Source organism: Drosophila rhopaloa, unplaced genomic scaffold (genome assembly GCF_018152115.1).
Source record: "Drosophila rhopaloa isolate 14029-0021.01 unplaced genomic scaffold, ASM1815211v1 contig_115, whole genome shotgun sequence".
Taxonomy (NCBI): domain Eukaryota; kingdom Metazoa; phylum Arthropoda; class Insecta; order Diptera; family Drosophilidae; genus Drosophila; species Drosophila rhopaloa.
The window spans coordinates 3180450-3200541 of NW_025334990.1; the positions used below are offsets into that span (position 1 = coordinate 3180450).

General features: G+C 37.1%; 6 protein-coding genes across 6 annotated transcripts; all 6 read right to left on the bottom strand.

Moving 5' to 3' along the window:
* Window positions 1–3110: 3110 nt before the first annotated feature.
* LOC108039488 (probable 60S ribosomal protein L37-B) lies at window positions 3111–3498 on the bottom strand. Its single transcript, XM_017116515.2, has one exon. It carries the CDS (start codon window positions 3422–3424, stop codon window positions 3155–3157), a length of 270 nt encoding a protein of 89 aa, XP_016972004.1. The 5' UTR covers window positions 3425–3498; the 3' UTR covers window positions 3111–3154.
* Window positions 3499–5041: 1543 nt separating this feature from the next.
* On the bottom strand, window positions 5042–5434 carry LOC108039489. Its single transcript, XM_017116516.2, has 2 exons — window positions 5383–5434; window positions 5042–5326 (listed from the first exon to the last, which is right to left on the bottom strand). The coding sequence occupies exons 1-2, from the start codon at window positions 5391–5393 to the stop codon at window positions 5101–5103; spliced, it is 237 nt and encodes a 78-aa protein (XP_016972005.1). The 5' UTR covers window positions 5394–5434; the 3' UTR covers window positions 5042–5100.
* Window positions 5435–6579: 1145 nt separating this feature from the next.
* On the bottom strand, window positions 6580–7813 carry LOC108039490 (putative gustatory receptor 59c). The gene is made up of 2 exons (XM_017116518.1): window positions 6785–7813; window positions 6580–6732 (listed from the first exon to the last, which is right to left on the bottom strand). Exons 1-2 carry the CDS (start codon window positions 7811–7813, stop codon window positions 6580–6582), a joined length of 1182 nt encoding a protein of 393 aa, XP_016972007.1.
* A 5650-nt stretch (window positions 7814–13463) lies between these two features.
* Window positions 13464–14698, bottom strand: LOC108039492 (putative gustatory receptor 59d). The gene is made up of 2 exons (XM_017116520.2): window positions 13679–14698; window positions 13464–13616 (listed from the first exon to the last, which is right to left on the bottom strand). Exons 1-2 carry the CDS (start codon window positions 14696–14698, stop codon window positions 13464–13466), a joined length of 1173 nt encoding a protein of 390 aa, XP_016972009.2.
* Window positions 14699–16267: 1569 nt separating this feature from the next.
* Window positions 16268–17505, bottom strand: LOC108039491 (putative gustatory receptor 59d). Its single transcript, XM_017116519.1, has 2 exons — window positions 16486–17505; window positions 16268–16420 (listed from the first exon to the last, which is right to left on the bottom strand). Exons 1-2 carry the CDS (start codon window positions 17503–17505, stop codon window positions 16268–16270), a joined length of 1173 nt encoding a protein of 390 aa, XP_016972008.1.
* Window positions 17506–17943: 438 nt separating this feature from the next.
* Window positions 17944–19176, bottom strand: LOC108039487 (putative gustatory receptor 59d). The gene is made up of 2 exons (XM_017116514.2): window positions 18157–19176; window positions 17944–18096 (listed from the first exon to the last, which is right to left on the bottom strand). The coding sequence occupies exons 1-2, from the start codon at window positions 19174–19176 to the stop codon at window positions 17944–17946; spliced, it is 1173 nt and encodes a 390-aa protein (XP_016972003.2).
* Between the last annotated feature and the right edge of the window lie 916 nt (window positions 19177–20092).

The window sequence follows — 20092 nt, forward strand, 5'->3', positions numbered from 1 at the left end:
CGACAAATACCACAAAATGTGGTTTTGCGAAACTTGATGAGGTCATTACAATTCCGGCTCCTTCATATAAAGTTTTCTGTGTCCGATGAATTTTATGAAAATTTGGCTTTTTGCCATTGCACAGGTTCATTATGGAGCAACTTGTTGGAGTATAATTTTAGCAGGTCCTGTTGGAGTAACAGAATGAATACCTCATGTATCAAAGATACCTTTAGATTGTAATTTTTGGGAAATTAAAATCGATGAAGGAGTGATTTTCATGGTCTCAAAATTAGTTTTCATTTATACCCAGTTATTGCAACATGTATTTAGGGTTTTCAAGTTTATTTAAATAAAATTTCCATTTTACAAAATGATGATGCTACATTTTTGTTAAAATTATTCTGATCGTTAAAATGCTTGGAATTGTAATTACAAATTGTCATAAATTATTATTTGCCAAGTTTTTATACCCTTGCAGAGGGTATTATAATTTCAGTCAAAAGTTTGCAACGCAGTGAAGGAGACATTTCCAACCCTATAAAGTATATATATTCTTGATCAGCATCACCAGGAGAGTCGATCTAGCCATGTCCGTCTGTCCTTCCGTCTGTCCGTCTGTCCGTCCGTCCGTTTCTACGCAAACTAGTCCCTCAGTTTTAAAGCTATCTGCTTGAAACTTTCCCAAAAGTTGTCTTTCTATTGCAGGTAGTATATAAGTCGGAACGAGCCGGATCGGGCCACTATATCCTATAGCTGCCATATAACTGAACGATTGGAAATGACATAACTTTGGTGTTTGTTAAGTTAGGAAGTTGGGATTTTTTATGAGTATTAAGAATGCATCATATGAATAACCGATCCGATTTTGGAGAATATAATTTACAGAATATTCTGCAAGGGTATATCAACTTCGGCTCCGCCCGAAGTTAGCTTTCTTTCTTGTTTTTTTATAAAATAAAGCAAAAACTTTAATAATACAAGTTTAAATCGGGGTTTTCTGCCAATGGACCATTAAAATCATTTTTAAGATGAATGGGATGCCTTACTATCATATATACATAGTTTTTCTTATGTTTTATTAAATCTGTTTAGGGGAAATTAGAGTATAGTGCTTACAATCTGGAACCTTTTTTAAGTATTTAGTTTGCCAATATAGGTTTTTGAAGAATGGGAGAAAATAAAGCTTTACACAGACCGAAATTTAAGCTGTCTGAAATTGCAGATTAAAAGCAAACCATTTTGATATATTATTGTACCTTGATAAGTTTTTAATTTAAATTTAAACTTTGTTGCTAGACCTGTGCCATATATTCAAAATGGATTTTATTTCTTCGGCAGAAATGCCATTTTGTTGATTGAACATTTTCAATCGAATTTTTTTGCTGCGTTTGTTGCTTTCTTCATTATTTTTTCGAGTTTCTGTATAGTTGGCATTCAGTGAGCTGCAAAGTCAGCAGCATTTAAATTTCGCTCACGATTGTCTCCGGATGAGCAGTGCAGCGAGTGAGCAGGGCACCAGCGAAGCAAACAGCCAAGGAAGAAATAACGCGGATTGAAAATCAACGGATACGGAACGGATGTACGGGTACTCAGTACTCAGTACTCAGACCCATACTATAACTCCTTCTCCCCTTCCTTTTTGTTGCCGCCGTAGCTGTCAGTTGGTAGGAAAAACTGTCACTGCAATCAGATGCAATTAGAGCTTCCGATGCCTTATCCTGGAAAATGGTGGAAATGGGCGGAGAGGTCGGCCTTTGCAAACGAAATGGAATGGAAATTGAAAACAGAAAAAGGCGAAAGTGATTGTGCCAATGCGCATCTTCATCGAATATCGCAAACTCGTTACCTAAGAGACCTTCTTTCTTTCTTGGCAATGACTCCTTTAAAATGTTTGGAAGTGTGCCTATAAAATAGATTGATTACAAAAATGTAATTCAGTTAAGGGGAACTATTAAAACAAGTGCCTTAGTTATTCGTGATTTTTGTTTTGAGTTTTTTCATACATATTTTTCAAAATACTAGAAATAAATTCTAAATACCCTAAAAATACCCCTTCAAAACAACACAAATCAACCAACATTTATGAAAAAATCGTCAATCGCTTTTGGGTCCTTTTTATGGCGGCTTTAAGTGAACTTTTTTATGTGTAACGATAAACTTTTTAGTATACAGCTTTAATGTATTGCAATTAGTTTCCGAGAATTTTTTATGTGAAATTCTAATTTTAATACATTTAGTTTTAAACACTTAAAAAGCTGTCTCTGAATATTTATTTTATATTTCATACACCATAAATACTCTTTGAGTAATACTAACCTTAAGAAACAATTCCTTGCGTTGAAAATATGTCTTGTAGTTAACAAGAAAATTTGTTTTTCCGTTATGAACTCTATTTTTCCCATCTCCTCAATCTACTCGAACTGCACTTGGGATCTGCATTACTTTACTGTCGCATTAATAAAGCGCCATCTCCAGCGTGAAGGCAGACATCATTATTTTAAAAATTCAGTCGTTGCATAATAATGAATCCATATACTTATACATACCGTATACCAAGCAGCCGGATGTTGGACCTGGCCAAAAATTAATGAGTGGGCGGTGAGCAATTGTTGCACGCTCCTGTCTTTAAGTTTCATCGCTGCGCCCGAGAGATAAATCAAGCGGAAACTTTTTCACCGGCAATCCCGGGGAATATTTCATGCCAGGATTCTGCGGCCAAAATCCACATGGCGACGGATTAGGCCAGGTCGGGATGAAATACTGTCCTGGGGCGTGAGCAGATTTCCGCCACGAGCTTTATGTGCTGGGGCATATAAAAAGGTGTTGCTTCGCCTGTCTCCTTCTTTTTATGTCCCTCTCTAAACACACACACATACACTTGCAGGCGGTGCCAGGTGTGTGTGTACATTAAAGGCCATAAAAAATTCATAAAATGCATGGCTCGCAAGCCAAGAACCAAACACAAAATGCGAAAGCACCCACCATGCACACTACACACACGAAACATACATTTTAAAATACTAAAATGTATCATATGTCGCCACATAGAATACCTGTCTCATGTCCAATTTTGAACTAACCTCAAAACATAATTAAAACACTTGGGAACACTTTACGGAATTCGGGCCTTCATTAGGGTTTTTATTGGGATCAGCCAAGACCTTTCCTAGATTTAGTGAGATTTCTTCATCGCGGAACTTCCTTCACGTAATCCATTGCGGAAACGACGGCGCAACTTCTTCAGATGCCGCATCCTTCCGGTTCCCTGAGCCTTGCGACCCTTCGCCTTTCGGGACCAGTTGAACGAGCGAGTTTTGGCCGCGGGATAGCCACATTGGGAGCACTTCGATTTCTGGAGATGATACGACGAGTCTCCGCAGCGACGACAGATTGTGTGCGTCTTGTTGTGGCGCTTGCCAAAGCTAGTAGTTCCCTTGGTCATCCTTCTTGGAAAGAGTTTTCCAAAAGTTAAATAAGAAAATTTTCAAATCACTGGAACGTCTGCTCCGGAAAGGAATGACAAGCGGAAAGACAAATTTTGGAGATGATAGTTGCAGCAAACACTTTTGCGAACATTTTTCGATACTTCCCAACTTTTATCGATGGGTGTTGAAAAGTAACGATATTGCTACTTTTCTTAGGGTCTTAGATAAATTAATTAACCGATCCATTAAATGAAGTTTCAAAACTTTACTTAGGATTTGTTTATTTAAAATAGCAAGGCCGTTTGCACAATATGATCGGATCTTAGAAGCAAAGGAATAGAAAATTGATGACTCATTGTCTTATTAGTTTTTTTTGACACCATCACAAGAGAAATTAATTAATTATTATTAATTATTAAATAATAATAATTGTCTCTATTCACCTCGAATTTACAATTAAATATTTACTGCATCCTACAATAATTATTCAAAAACAAAAAGTTTTCACGATTTAAGCAGATTTGCATATAAAATGACCCATTCATTTCATTTTCCGGTCTTTCATAGATATATGATTTATTTTACTATTTATATCTACATATTTGGAATTTTCATGCAGAGAATCTAAAAACTTCTTTCTCGCTGCTTTGCAAACTTCCGACTAGAATTAAAGTATTCCATAACAAAGTTAAGACCGTATAACTTTTCTAATCGGAACAATTTGAACCGCTTGGTTTCTGCATTAATTTGAACAAACTTACTAATTGGAAAGTTTCGTAGTCGGGGAACTTGTTTAAAATTGAACGGAATGCGATTTTAATTTGTTAATATATGAATATTTTCAGGTAAAGCCATTTGACATTTATGCAGAAAATGAGAGATTTCTGGGTTGATTTTCAGATTGCATTTAGCTTTGTTAACTTAATCTTTGGCAAACCGAAATGCCACTATCACGTGCGCGAAATTTTGCCAATTGCTGAGAAATTGCGCGCAAATTATATCAATCTCCTGGCAAAATCATTGCAAACTTATCAATTTTTTCTCTGCGAACCAGACACACATTCGCTCAGACGGAGTCAAAATCGCAGGGACCTTGTAAAAATGAAAGAAAATCAAATATTTATGATATGTTTGAGCAACATTTTGCTGCCGCTGTGGCCTGCGGCAAAAGTAAACTACAATTTTTTTCCTTTTCGGCTGCATTTTCGCTTGCCTTAGCACTTGGATTTATGTGCGTGGCGTTTGAAAATTCAATTTAATTCTCATTTTTTCGTGGCATTGCGGCTGCTGCTGTGGGATATCCTATGAATTTTTGAAGCTCTCTGCTGAAGCCCTCGCCGTTTTGCTCCTTTGCATATCGAGTAAGTTATGGTACGGCAGAAATTGTGTTGGGATACTGATTTCTGGCAGCCGACAGAAAGTTATTTTCCTATTGGTGCAGTAATCTTTGAAAAAGTCCAGCCCGCAGATTAGAACATTTATTTATTCTACCAAATATACCAATGAAGTTTATTTATGCCCTGTTTTTTTTTTTACAAAAATATATACAATATATAAAATATATAAATATATAAAAACTGTTTTGGAAAAAATCCACTCTTCCTGCCATATAAAGAAATAGTTTGGAAAATTCCATCTGAAATATTGTGATTCTATAGTACAAAGTCCAAAGTGCATATCCTAGAAGTATAAGTCATTTGCAGTATCGATAACCTACTTCGTGCCAAATGGTGGGATTCCAAGCTCTCAATTCAGCTTCATACATCTCCGACTCCTTATGGTAAAGCTCGGCTATCTGTTGGTGCCTCACCTTTTTGAAAAACTTTTGCATACAACTAAGTTCCTGAGTAATCGGCTTAACTAGCGAATCCATTGGACTGTTTGTTCCGCCACATTGGCAATTGAGTTTCAGCGCGAGTCTAAAAAAGAGGTACTACATATTTTTTAGCCTTTTAATAAGTTCTGAAGATCTTACATGTGCGACATAATTGGGTTTCGAATTGAATTTATAGTGATAGTTTGTTCAATGTTAACTAGTGCTATTTATTTGGTTGAGTGATAATCTCTTTACTTGAAATCTATAGAAATGACATGTAAAGAAAATCTATAAAAATCAATAGGTATAAAGAATGATTTGAGAAAAAGCATGTCAAATTGCAGGGACATAAGACAAACAGGACATAAATGTCCAACTAATTAAGGATGACTTATAAAATGTGTACATTATTGTTGTAATGAGATGTGTAGTTTATAGCCAAGTGAATCCCTATTTTATTATTTGATAACCTTCTGCGGACTCCTGTTAATGCAATATTGCTGTGTGATCCATAGACAATCGATAATCCCCATTGAAGTTAAAAAATGTTGCATTGTTAGCCCAACCAATCGGAGTCATCCTCTCGAACCAAGTGCCGGATTGTGTGTCGCAGGATAACGACGAGGAGGAGTCGTAACTCAGTGGCAATGCATTATGCTAAAATGTCTCCGGTTCCATCCGTTTGTTTGTCTGTCTGCCTGTCTGCTCCTCCGATTCCTATTCCGATTCCCATTCCGATTCCGATTCTCCGGATGCTGGCAGTGCAATGTCGTGGCCTGTTGTTGGATGTCGGTGAGGGATTAAATTGCGACTTATGCTAAGCGAACTGATGGCGAGGGGCAAATTGAATGGAAGCTCGTTTATATTGCTCGAATTGCGGCAAAGTATTGATGCTGTCGCTGGATTTGTCACTGTCGCTCGACGACGTCGGGAGTTTTCCAGCAGCAAGACAGGACCAAGTTTATAAATGCCTGGCAATTGGCAGTACAAAGGAATCCCGGCCAGGCAATTTCCATTACCAACTGCCGCATTCCTCTGGCAGTGCATGAAACGGCCATTATCGGTTTTCTACGTCCCAATACACATGCCTTTGGCACTCAGTAGTTTGTTGATGGTCTAAACCATATTCTAGTTGGCACAGAATGGCATCCTAAATGTAAGCTTCATTCTTCATTGTGCTTTTCTAATTATGGCCCCAAAACCTCTGAGTAATTATTTAAGTCATTTCGATTTTTTCCTACATTTATTCAACAGTTTTGTTCTCCATTCCAAATTTTTATGGTAACATTAACATAACTTTCTAGATATAATAATGATCTGATAATGGTAATGCAACTTTTGTTTTCAATTATTAGTTCAATTATGATTAAGCTCCCATTGAACTAGAAGAATAGAATGAATTATAATTGAATTCGCCATGGCCATTAATCGACCGCGTTCTACTTTAAATAGTCCCAAAACATAGAACTCAAAAGGGTCGCGTGCCAACTGCAATTGAAAGTTCTCAAACTGAAAAGAAAATAATATTAGTGAAAATAAATTAAAAACCAAATAAACTCACCGCTGTCTCCAGTCGTTTATCCAATTCCTGGCTGAATAAAGTGCGGTCTGACAATATACTGACTACCTCATTTTGGTGATCGCGAGTATGGAATCCAATATTGATGGTGATCCAATTATCCGCGTAGAAGAAAATTGTGGACAAAGCAATCAGCAGAAGTCCCCAATTTGTAGAACCGAATCCTGTTGTGTTGTACAGAATCGAACAGAAGGAAAAGTATATGGTGCCCATTGTGGAGAGATAATAAACCACGCACATGCTAAAGCTTTGTATTTGAAATATCTGCGACATTTCGCCAAGTGTGTCCTGCAATTTAGAATGTGTCTCAGCCAAATTATCCAGTTGATCTGCCAAGGAGCAGCATTTTGTTGCAAAAACTCCTCCGCGACGGTTGTGAATTAAGCATGTGGCTTCAGCTTCTCTAATTAAGAGTCGCAATTCTTTGTGAATCACACTATAAAGTCCAAGAATTTGCAGTACGGCAATATAGTATTGAACCACGATCATGTTGAAAATGGTGGTAAATAGGGCCCCCATCAGTAGGTTTACAACCAAGCCAAAAGAGATATTTTTCCGTTGAGCATTTAGTTCCAAAATCGTGTGCATGGAGTCGGATAAAACACAAAATACAAATTTAACAATAATCCGGCGGCGGTACTGTAGAACCACAGCGGGTCTTTCCCGAACCAATTCAATTATTCGATTCCACAATCTGAGGATTCTGCATCGTTGAACCCATCTAGTGACCAGAGAGACCATCACTGCCCAATTGCGCACAACCGTGATTAGGAGGAAGAAGTACTCATGCAATAATCGAGCGTTACTTAAGGTCGTTTTCAAGTTGTTATCGCTAAGACTTAGCATAGCAAGCAGGGTGATTATATTTATATTATGCACCGCTGAAAATATCGTCATCCGTCGGGTGGTCATAGCTTTTCCGGTCGGCCAATCCACTTCGAGGTTCATTACTCCCACCGCAATACCATACCAATACGCTAAGCGCAGAATCACCTGCACCGAGTTAACCATGTTTATGTACTGAATTCGCATCGGAATAAGTGCAAACTCAGTGATGAGCACGTACGCAATTCAATCAATATGATTAGACCAATGGGGAAAAGCTAATTAGTCGATGATTGATTACATTGGAAAACAAGAACGAAAGCTACATTCGAGTGCGTCGACCATTCTAGGTAATGAAAAGCTCCCTTTTACCTGTTACATAATTTCAAGGAATACCAATTAACTCTACCACTAACGAGTATTAGAGGATATTAACCATTTACATTTAGTCGTAGAGTAATATGATGCATTGTATTCGAGTAGAAATCTGACTATGATAAAGATTAATAGCATGGGGCTATTACTGAGGATAGGCATAAATGATTAGGGATCAGATCTACATAGCTATGTCGGGTTGACATAGTAACAAGTTTAACACGCTCACTATACGACACCAAAAGCAAGTCGTAGAACGGGTTAACATTGTTCCAGTACTTAATTCTAATTACGAACTCAGTAACGTACGGACATTTATAATAATTTAATCAATATAAGTTTGCCTATAGGGAATGGTATTGAACCGCATTCACATTATAAAGAAATGGAAGCTTTAAAAGGTTTGAAGCCAGGTTCAGAATAAAGAATGCAATTTATTTATAAACATAAAGATGAATATTATTTATTATTGCGTAATAATTACACTTGCGGTCATTTCCTGTTAAACTCATCTAGGGTAAAACAATTATATAGCTGATAAAGATTGCATAAAAACTAGAAACATACAAATTTTTAGAACCTAAGCCATTGTTGGCTTTCTTAACGATTTTTTTACGACAAATTATAGGTAAAAGATTAAACTCTGTATTGTAAAAACAGCGGAATGAGTTAAACAGCCGTATAAATGATGGACTCTGTGACGTTAAGGCCAGAAAAACGCAAATTATTTAGAACCGTAATTTGTGAAAAGAACTCACTTCGTCATAGTGTTAGTACATAATTAATTGTACACATGAATAATTACAATTTTAAAGCATTGTATATTATTTTACTATTCATAATAGAATTCACTTCCTACAGTTTAGAAGTGTTCAATATCATATTGCATTAATAGCATTGAGTATGTTATTAGGGAGCATCCTAAGACAAATACTGATAATCGATCTATTTTGAATAAGCCCAGAGATCCTAGCTTTAGTGGATTTCTCGCCAAGTTGAGAGTAAAGGTCTCAAACTGCAAAGAGATTTAACATCTAAACGGGCTTTTTATTTGTAAGGATTGTTGGCCACTTACTTCCATCTCTAGCCTGTTATCCAATCCTGGCTGAAAGAGCGTCCTTTGACTCAGCAGTGCGCCCATATTTTCGTTGGCGTCGAGCAGATAAAATACGTTCTGCGAGTTAAGAAAGCAATCGAGTTGGTAAAATACTACGTTAGCAATACCAAAAACTATAACGGTTAATGAAACGTTATCTAATATGTCCGCATTTTTTTTACAACTGAATAACATGTACAAAATTCCCACCGAATTTAAAGAGTAGGTAATGACCATGCATGCGACCTGACCTTGGTATGCTTTTGACAATTCTTCGATGAGGTTTCGTAAATTAGATTGATCGCAGGCGATTTTCTCCAGGCGATCGGCGAGGCAGCAACATCTGGTCACAAAAACTCCACCTCTGTTTGGAATCAACGATTGAGTTTCGACTACAATGGCTTTTAGATCCCTATTCAAGAGCACGTAGCGCCCTCGAATACTGGCCATTGCAATAAAATACTGTGAAATGATCACATTTATAATAGCCGACTGACCAAAAATGGCCCAAAAGAAAAGAGTCACCGAAATGTCTGGTTGATTTTGCACCAAAAGAAGAGTGACAATAACACAAAGGGCATCCAATATCATGACACAGAAGCACTTGCTAATGATGCTTCTCCGACAGAACTGTATTATTTCCGGATTGTGGCGATAAAGACTTCGGAACTCTTTGAAGAGCCGTATAAAGCTGCGACGTCGACTCCACCGATTGACCAATGCCAGGAATACGCAAACCATCCGAATACCCGATATAACCATTAACACGTATTTATGAAGGGAATTTATATACTTCCAATTACGGCCAAAAACATGTATATTTATCTGAAGATAAATGAGTGTGATGAAGATGAATAAATGCGAGCCGGCTGCACATATTGTAGCTCGTTTGGTGACAAGCGTTCGACCCGTTTTAAAATCGACCTCAAAGTTCAAAACGCCGGTAAGACGTCCATAATAGTAAAAAATTTCTAGACACAATTTTACTAAGCAAACCATTGCGGTATACTAAAACTAAGTTCATTGCAAGTTGCATATGGTTAGCCAGTTTCAATGTTTTGACTCCTTTGATATATGTGAATCATTAGTTAAAGTCTATCATTTCATCTCGACTCAACTAATTTATTAACTAAATAAAACCGCCCTCCCCAGAATTGTGAGTAATACCAAAAGAAAGTTTACATTAAATAAGGAAATCCCCCTATAAAAAGTGGAAAGTGCTTTTGCTGTAGTTTGCTGGTTCTATACTCGATAAATAGTTATTTAAAAAACATTTTTCATAAACACAGATTTTTTATTGCTATAAGCTTAGAGAAAGACTTTCTTTGAATAAGTGTTGCTTATTTTTCGTTGCATCAAAAAATGGAAAAGGAATACAAACATTAAATTTGTTATTAGTTATTATTAAAAACGAGGACGGAAGCTAAGTTCGGCCGATCGGCAAGCGCTTTTACCCTGATATATTTATGCATAAATAAATAAGACTTGGAAAAATGTATGTCAATAGTTTACACACTGTGCGAAATATCCTGAAAATCATAAGATTTTAACCGATTTCACCCTATTTTTCTTATCGGAGCTATAGGATATAGACATCCGATCGGCACGCGCTTTTACCCTGATCAAGGTATGCATAAAAAATAAGATTTGAAAATATTCATGTCAATAGCTTTTACACTGCGCAAAATATCTTCCATTCTTGCAAGTTATATCCGATTGTTCCTATGGGAGCTATAGGATATAGACATCCGATCAAGGCGGTTTTCAAACTTGATCTGCGTACACATGTTTTAGGACGACTGTGAATGTTTCAGATCGCTAGCTTTTAAACTGTGCTCGTAAACGGTATTAAAACAGACGGACAGACGGACATGGCTACATCGACTCCCCTATTGATTCTGATCAAGAATATATATACTTTATAGGGTCGGAAACGTCTCCTTCACTGCGTTACAAACTTCTGACCAAAATTATATTACCCTCTGCAAGGGTATAAAAAACGCCCAAAAAGCCCACCACTTTTTTGTTTCGGGCAACCTCAAAGCGATGGGGAAAACATTTTATATAATTCTTTCCATTACTTTTCAGGTTATAGAATTTTTTAAGTGTTAATTATGATGTCAATGCTGCATATTTGAAAACGGAGAGCTCGAAAACTGTGAGAGGTGCTTGCACTTAAGTTTGGCAGATGGCGCTGTCTAAAATGAAGGGTATCTTATAGCCGTGGCATTCCACTAAAGCGTTTTCCCTTTTTAAACCCTTGCAGAGGGTAATATAATTTTGGTCAGAAGTTTGTAACGCAGTGAAGGAGACGTTTCCGACCCTATAAAGTATATATATTCTTGATCAGAATCAATAGGGGAGTCGATGTAGCCATGTCCGTCTGTCCGTCTGTTTTAATACCGTTTACGAGCACAGTTTAAAAGCTAGCGATCTGAAACATTCACAGTCGTCCTAAAACATGTGTACGCAGATCAAGTTTGAAAACCGCCTTGATCGGATGTCTATATCCTATAGCTCCCATAGGAACAATCGGATATAACTTGCAAGAATGGAAGATATTTCGCGCAGTGTAAAAGCTATTGACATAAATCTTTCCAAATCTTATTTTTTTATGCGTACCTTGATCAGAGTAAAAGCGCGTGACGATCGGACGTCTATATCCTATAGCTCCCATAGGAACAAAAGGGTAAAATCGGTTAAAATTTAATGATTTTTAGGATATTTCACGCAGTATACAAGCTATTGATATGAATCTTTCCAAATCCTATTTTTTTATGCATACATTGATCAAGGTGAAAGCGCGTGCCGATCGGACGTCTATATCCTATAGCTCCCATAGGAACAATAGGGTGAAATCGGTCCAAATTTGATGATTATCAGAATATTTCGCGCAGTGTGTAAGCTACTAACATAAAATTTTCCAATTCATATTTATTTACGCATATCTTGATTAGGGTAAAAGCGCTTGCCGCTCGGAAGTCTATATCTTAAAGGAGATAGGAAAAATTGTTAAAGGCTTCGAAAGTATCCCTTTTTATACCCTTGCAGAGGGTATTATAATTTTGGTCAAAAGTGTGCAACGCAGTGAAGGAGACATCTCCGACCCTATAAAGTATATATATTCTTGATCAGGATCACCTCCTGAGTTGATATAGCCATGTCCGTCTGTCCGTCTGTCCGTCTGTCTGTTTCTACGCAAACTAGTCTCTCAGTTTTAAAGCTATCGAGTTGAAACTTTGCACACACCCTTCTTTCCTTTGCACGCAGTATATAAGTCGGAACAGCCGGGATCGGCCGACTATATCCTATAGCTGCCATATAACTGATTGATCGGAAATGCCATAACTCTGCTGTTTGTTAAGTTAGGAAGTTGGGACTTTCTGTGGGTTCTATATTTGGCCAATCAATCCGACGTACCAAATTTCATAAGGATCGGCCGACTATATCTTATAGCTGCCATATAACTGATTGATCGGAAATGCCATAACTTTGGTGTTTGTAAAGTTAGAAAGTTGGAATTTTCTATGGGTTTTATATTTGGCCAATCAATCCGACCTACCAAATTTCATAAGGATCGGCCGACTATATCTTATAGCTGCCATATAACTGATTGATCGGAAATGCCATAACTTTGGTGTTTGTAAAGTTAGAAAGTTGGAATTTTCTATGGGTTTTATATTTGGCCAATCAATCCGACCTACCAAATTTCATAAGGATCGGCCGACTATATCTTATAGCTGCCATATAACTGATTGATCGGAAATGCCATAACTTTGGTATTTGTAAAGTTAGGAAGTTGGGATTTTCTATGGGTTTTATTTTTGCCCAATCAATTCGACATATTAAATTTCATAAGGATCGGCCGACTATATCCTATAGCTGCCATATAACTGATTGATCGGAAATGAAATAACTTTGGTGTTTTTAAAGTTAGGAAGGTGGGATTTTTTATGAGTATTAAAAATGCATCATATGAATAATTTTGGAGAATATAATTTGCAGAATATTCTGCAAGGGTTTTTCAACTTCGGCTCCGCCCGAAGTTAGCTTTCCTTTCTTGTTTTCTATTTGTATAAGACATTTTTGCAGTATAAAAGCAATTGACTTGAAACGATGCAAATCTAGTTTACTTATGTATACCTTATTCCTTTCGCTATTTTTTCACTTTTAGCAATTTCGTCAAAGTCTGCAAGGGTATTAAAACTTCGGCTTGCCGAAGTTAGCTTCCGTCCTCGTTTTTTTTTTAATTTTTCTTTTTTCTTATCACAGCCGTTGTGGGATAATTTGCATCTTTAATAATAGAATTAAGTCAAAATAAATAACGAAACCATAATTTCCTTTCTATATTTGTTTATCGACATTTTAAAAATGTTGTAAATCATATTGAATCAAAACAATTGAGTGTGTTAATATTGAGTTGCCCACAGCGAATGAAGATGAACGATTGATTTCGAATAAGCCATAGAAACTGAGCTTAAATGGGTTTCGGGCCAGGTTCAGGTTGAAGTTCTCGAACTGCAAATGGATGGAAAAAATTAAAAGAACGTCTTTAGCTTTTGGCAGGCTTGAATACTCACAACAGTCTCCAATCTTTCATCCAAACCTGGCTGAAAATGAGTCCGATAACTTAGCAATTTGGCCATGTTACCGTGGGCGTCAATTAGGTAAAACACATTTAACGAGTTAAGCCAGCAATCGAGGTAGTAGAATACTAAGAAAACCAGGCCAATAACTTTAACTATGTTTGGCCAATTCTCTGTTATCGAGGTGTATTTGTTGATACTGAACAGTAAGTAAACGTTCCCCACCAAGTTTAGATAGTAGGTGATAGACATGCAAATGACTTGAAGGCGATAAGCTTTTGATAAACGTTCAGTAAGGGCTTGTAAACTTGATTGGGCCCTGGAAATGTTTTCCAACTCGTCTGCCAAATAGCAACATTTGGTTACAAAGACTCCACTTTTGTTGGGCATCAATGATTGAGTCTCGCCCAAAATCGATCGGAGCTCCTTATTCAAAAGTCTGTAGCGTCCCCTAATTAATGCTATGGCTGTAAAATACTGGGTGATAATCACATTGATTATAGACGTTAAGCTCATTATAAACCAAATGCTAAATGCCAAGGAAATAGTTAGTTGCTTTGATGTTAGAACTAGAACTATGATAATCTGAAGAGTCTCGTAAATTGTGGCGCAGAAGCACTTGCTGACGATGCTTCTACGACAATACTGGATTATCTTCGGGTCGTGTTGGTAAAGAGAGTAGATCGAGTTATACAGGCTTATGAATGTGCGACGTTGCGACCAACGATTAACCAGCGACAGAAAAACACCAGTCATACGAACGCAGGACATAACCCAAAACATATTGCTATGAAGTGAGTTTGCCTTGTTCCACAGCCTGGCCATTATACGCACATTTGCCATCTGAACTCCCATAAGAATTAACATTATTAGGTGGGCAAAGGCTGAACATATTGTAGCTTTTTTGGTGACCCGCGCTCTACCCGTTTTGAAATCGATTTCAAAGTTCAACACGCCGGTGAATCGTCCGTAATAATATGAAATGACCAGACACCATTTCACTAAGTCGAACATGGCGAAATACTGAACTGGAGCGAAAGCAAGCGAAAGGTCTAATATGGATATCCAAATAAGTTGTCTCCAATGTCCTGATATTTGGAAGTGATAAGTTTGTGTTGTCCATAATATCACATTTTCTTATCGAATCAGTAAATCTAATTACTAGCAAAGCTACATTTCTGACGTTTTTCCTGGAAGGGTTACGTTTCCGATTGCCCAGTTTTACTGAAGAGTAATAAAACTAATACAATGGAGTTGCTTACAGCTATCAGTGGGGTATGATTATATATGATTAAAATAAAGTGAGACTAAAGCTTGTAAAATAAATTAGCACTTAATTTATTAGTTGGTTTTAGTTTTACCGTTTAAATAATTGTATTATAATTGTCATTGTTGCCGAATGCGTCGTTTTCTCTTGATGTCTTCGGCAGGGATTTCAAGCTAGACGCTAAATTAATATGATTAATAACTTAATAATGGTAAGTCATTGATAAATACTCAATAACCGCATGTAAATTTTAATGTGTTCGTACAATTTCTTCCAACTCATCTGCTAGATAGCCATTCGGTCACAAATGTGGACTATTTAGTTAGAAAAAAAGGATTTCAGTTTAGTCTAAGATCGATCGGAGCTTCTTATTAAGATAAAATATTATCCTCTTATTGCCATGGCTTTATAAATACAGCGTTATGAATAAGATTGCTTTAGCTGTCAAGCTCAATATGGACCAATCGCCGAATGCCTTATAAACAGATTTAAATTTTAGTACAAGAACTAGAACTATGACATCCTGAGGAGTCTGGGATATTTTGGCGCAAATGCACTAGCTTCTTCGACCGAGCCTAGAGAAAACTGGCGTGTTCGCTAACAACCTAAAGCTACGTTTTAGGCCTTATGATTATGCGACGGAAAGTCTATGTCGACAAGTTGATAAGTACTTGGAATTTCCATTTCAAATGAGCGTGCCTGTTAGCCCTGTAAAATTGGCAGAAAAAAAGTCCTAGTATCTAAAATGTCACCAAAGAAAACTCCTGGGGAAGACCTTCTTGACAACAGAGCCATCCGTCTTCTACCGGATCAAGCCTTGCAGTTCCTTGTGTTGATATACAACAGTATATTAATTAATGGATACTTTCCGAAAGCCTGTAAATCGGCGAGTATAATTAAGATACTCAAGCCTGGAAGACCATCAGTCTACTCCCATCTCTGGGGAAAATTATGGAAGGGCTGATTATAAACAGACTACTCACTTTCGAGAATGTAACTAGAGCGATCCGTAAATTCCAATTTGATTTCCGACTACAGCACGGTACTCCTTTGCAACTACAACGAGTAGTTAACTTTGTATTAGAAGCCCTGAAAAATAACGAGTAGTGGGTGCCTTCCTTGGCATACAACAGGCTTTTGATAGGGTCTGTTAACGTTATGAATTATAAGCTGGAGTGCTTTTTAGTTTTTTTTTAATACAAATTATTATTTAAAATTTCACAGTAGTTTTGGGATAATTTACTTTTTTAATAATTAAATTAAGACTATTTTAATAACAAAATCTTTTTTTCTTTCGATATTTGTTTAACCGCATTTTAAAAATTTTGTACATCATATTGAATCAATACAATTGAGTGTGTTAATATTGAGTTGCCCAAAGCAAATGATGTTGAACGATTGATATCGAATAAGCCAAAGAAACGGATCTTAAATGGGTTTCGGGCCAGGTTCAGATTGAAGGTCTCAAACTGCAAATGGATAATGGAGTAATTAAAAATGCGGTTTTTAGTTTTTAGAAGCCTCAAATACTTACAACTGTCTCCAATCTTTCATCCAAACCTGGCTGAAAAAGAGTCCGTTGACTTAGCAATTTGATCATGTCACCGTGGGCGTCAATTAGGTACAAAACATTGTACGAGTTAAGCCAGCAATCGAGGTAGTAAAATACTAAGAAAACCAGGCCACCAACTTTGACAACGATTGGCCAATTCTCCATTATCGAGCTGTATTTGCTGATACTGAATAGTAAGTAAATGTTCGCTACAAAGTTTAGATAGTAGGTGATAAACATGCAAATAATTTGAAGTTGGTAAGCCTTTGATAAACGTTCAATGAGAGCTTGTAAACTTGATTGGGCTTTGGAAATGTTTTCCAACTCGTCTGCCAAATAGCAACATTTGGTTACAAAAACTCCACTTTTGTTGGGTATCAATGATTGAGTCTCGGCTAAAATCGATCGGAGCTCCTTATTTAAAAGTCTGTAGCGTCCCCTAATTAATGCCATGGCTGTAAAATACTGGGTTATAATCACATTGATTATAGACGTCAAACTTAAAATGGACCAAATGCCAAATGCCAATGAAATAGTTAGTTGATTTGATGTCACAATTAGAACTATGATAATCTGGAGAGTCTCGTAAACTGTGGCGCAGAAGCACTTGCTCACGATGCTTCTACGACAATACTGGATTATCTTCGGGTCGTGTTGGTAAAGGGAGTAGATCGAGTTATACAGGCTTATGAATGTGCGACGTTGCGACCAACGATTAACCAGCGACAGAAAAACACCAGTCATACGAACGCAGGACATAACCCAAAACATATTATTATGAAGAGAGTTTGCCTGGGACCACAGCTTGGCCATTACTCGTACATTTGTCATCTGAACACCCAAAAGAAGGCACATTATCATGTGGGCAAGGGCTGAACATATTGTAGCCCTTTTGGTGACTCGTGCTCTACCCGTTTTGAAATCGATTTCAAAGTTCAACACGCCGGTGAATCGTCCGTAATAATATGAAATGACCAGACACCATTTGACTAAGTCGACCATGGCGAAATACTAAACTGGAGCGACAGTACGTGAATATGGATTTCTAAATAAGTTGTCTGCAATGTCCTGATATTTGAGAGTGATAAGTGCTGTCCATAATATCACATTTTTTTATCGGATCAGTAAGTCTAATTACTAGCAAAGCTATATTTTTCCTGGAAAGGCTTTCGTTTCCTGTTGCGAAAGTGCGGTATCATTATATGTAATTAAAATAAAGTGAGACAGGGCTGCGATTGGGCTTGTAAAATAAATAGGCTCTTAATTTTGTAGTTGCTTGATGTTTAAAAAATGATTGTTTTATAATGTAGTTTTTATAATTTAGTTTTAGTCGTTTTCTCTTGATTTCTATAAGTAAATATACGTTTACAAAAATGATTGTTTTCTATTAAGACCTATTTTATTTAAATCTAGAGATATTTAATTTAATGAGTAATTTGTTTAGAAATTCTGCATGTCATATTGAATGAGAAATAATGAGTTGATTATCAAAGAGTTAGCCCATGGCAGTAACGTGCTTCGATTGGCTTCAAATACTCCAAAAAATCGAAGCTTGAAAGGATTGCGGGCCAGGCTAAGCCCGAAGCTGTCGAACTGCGAATAAATTAGGGAATATCAGAAAGTAAATCACTTTGTTAAGATGAAACAACTTACTGCTGCCTCCAAACGATTGTCTAAGCATGGCAAAAGGACAGTTCGCTGCTCCATGAGAATTAACATTTCGGCGTGTAAGTCCGAAAGTTCGAAAACTCCGTACATATTTATCCAGTTATCGAAATAGAAAAATAAAAAATACGCTACTCCCAACACGACAACCGACAGAGGCCAATCTTCGACCATGTTTTTATACTTGCCGAAGCTGAACATGATGTAGATGCTTCCAACTGAGTTTAGGTAGTAGGAAATGGCCATCCAGAAAATCTGTACCTCGTAGGTTTTCGATAGGCGATCTGTGAGATCTTGTAACTCAGATTGTGTTCGAGCTATAATATCCAAACGGTCGGCCAAATGGCAACATTTGGTCACAAAGACTCCGCGTCGGTTGGGAATCAGGGATTGCGTTTCGGACAAAATCAATCGCAGCTCCTTATTTAGGAGCATGTAGCTCCCACGTATATTTGCAATTGCAATGTAATACTGGGTAATGATCAAATTAATAATGGCCGTCAAAGATACCACCGACCAGATGCCAAGCACTAGGTGAATAGTTAAATATTTTTTCACAATTACCAAAGCAATTGTGACCTGCAGGATTTCCGTAGCCTTGCTGCAGAGACACTTGGCAGCGATTCCCATTCGACAGTATTGAATCGCCTCCGGATTACTTTGAAATAGGCGGCGGAATGAGTTAAACAATCGCACAAATCGTCGACGCATAAACCAGCGACTAATCAGAGCCATCAGTACACAAAGGATCCGAAGCACGGACATTATCATAAACACGTACTCGTGTAGCAAGTTGGCCTTTACCCACATACTGGTAATAAATCGAATTCCTAATGTGTGATAAAACAGTATGGTGAATAAAATAATTTGGACAAAGGCTGCATAAATGGTGGCCCATTTGGTGACACGTGTCCTTCCCGTTTTCAAATCGATCTCAAAGTTCACCAGGCCGGTAAATCGTCCGTAATAATACACAATGTACAGACACCATTTGACCAAGTCAGCCATCGTGGAACACTAAGTTGAGTGGTCAGGAATGGTCTTCATTGTATTATCAAACAAAAATAGCTCCTAACGAAGTATAAATGTCGTGACGATCGCTCCTTTAACTTAAACTATTTTTGATATCAAATTTTGTGACGAAAAATGATTAATTATTTGACTAAATAAATTCACTTTTAGAAGCTTTCCTTAGAATATTTTTGTAGATTATAAACTTGTTTTCCTTTTTCTTAAAAAAGCTCTAATAGGAATTTTTCATAATCAAATTGGCTTAGCATACTTTTCTGCGCATTAAAATAAACATAACATGCCATGTTATTATAATTATACAGATCTGGAATAAGTTTTCCCATAAAAATGTGGTTTATATTAAAAGTTGGGAAATCTTAAAAGGCATTAAAGCTCCAGACTAGAGCGAAATCTCAGTTGGTGTTGTTAACCACATTGCTAACAGAGCAAAAACATAAATTTGGCTATTATACATACATATATGTTAGGGCAAAGAAATAAGTTTAAAACAAGAGAGAACGCTATAGTCGGGTGCCCCGACTATCAGATACCCGTTACTCAGGTAAAGGGAGTGCGAGGGAGATGGAGATAGAAACTTTGATCACGCATAACTTTTTAACGAATGGTCCGATTTGAAAAATTTCTTCTACATTTCGATAGGTATTGATAAACACAATAAAACTGCATTTTTACTTTTCCGAAATATTTAAATTTTTAAAATCGTATATAAGCGATTGTGGGCGTTAAAGGGGGCGTGGGACCTTTTTGAAACAAACTTGCGCTGCGTAGGAACTCCTAAAATCTACATGCAAAATGCCAATCTTCTAGCTTTTATAGTTTCCGAGATCTCAGCGTTCATACGGACGGACAGACAGACGGACAGACAGACGGACAGACAGACGGACAGACGGAC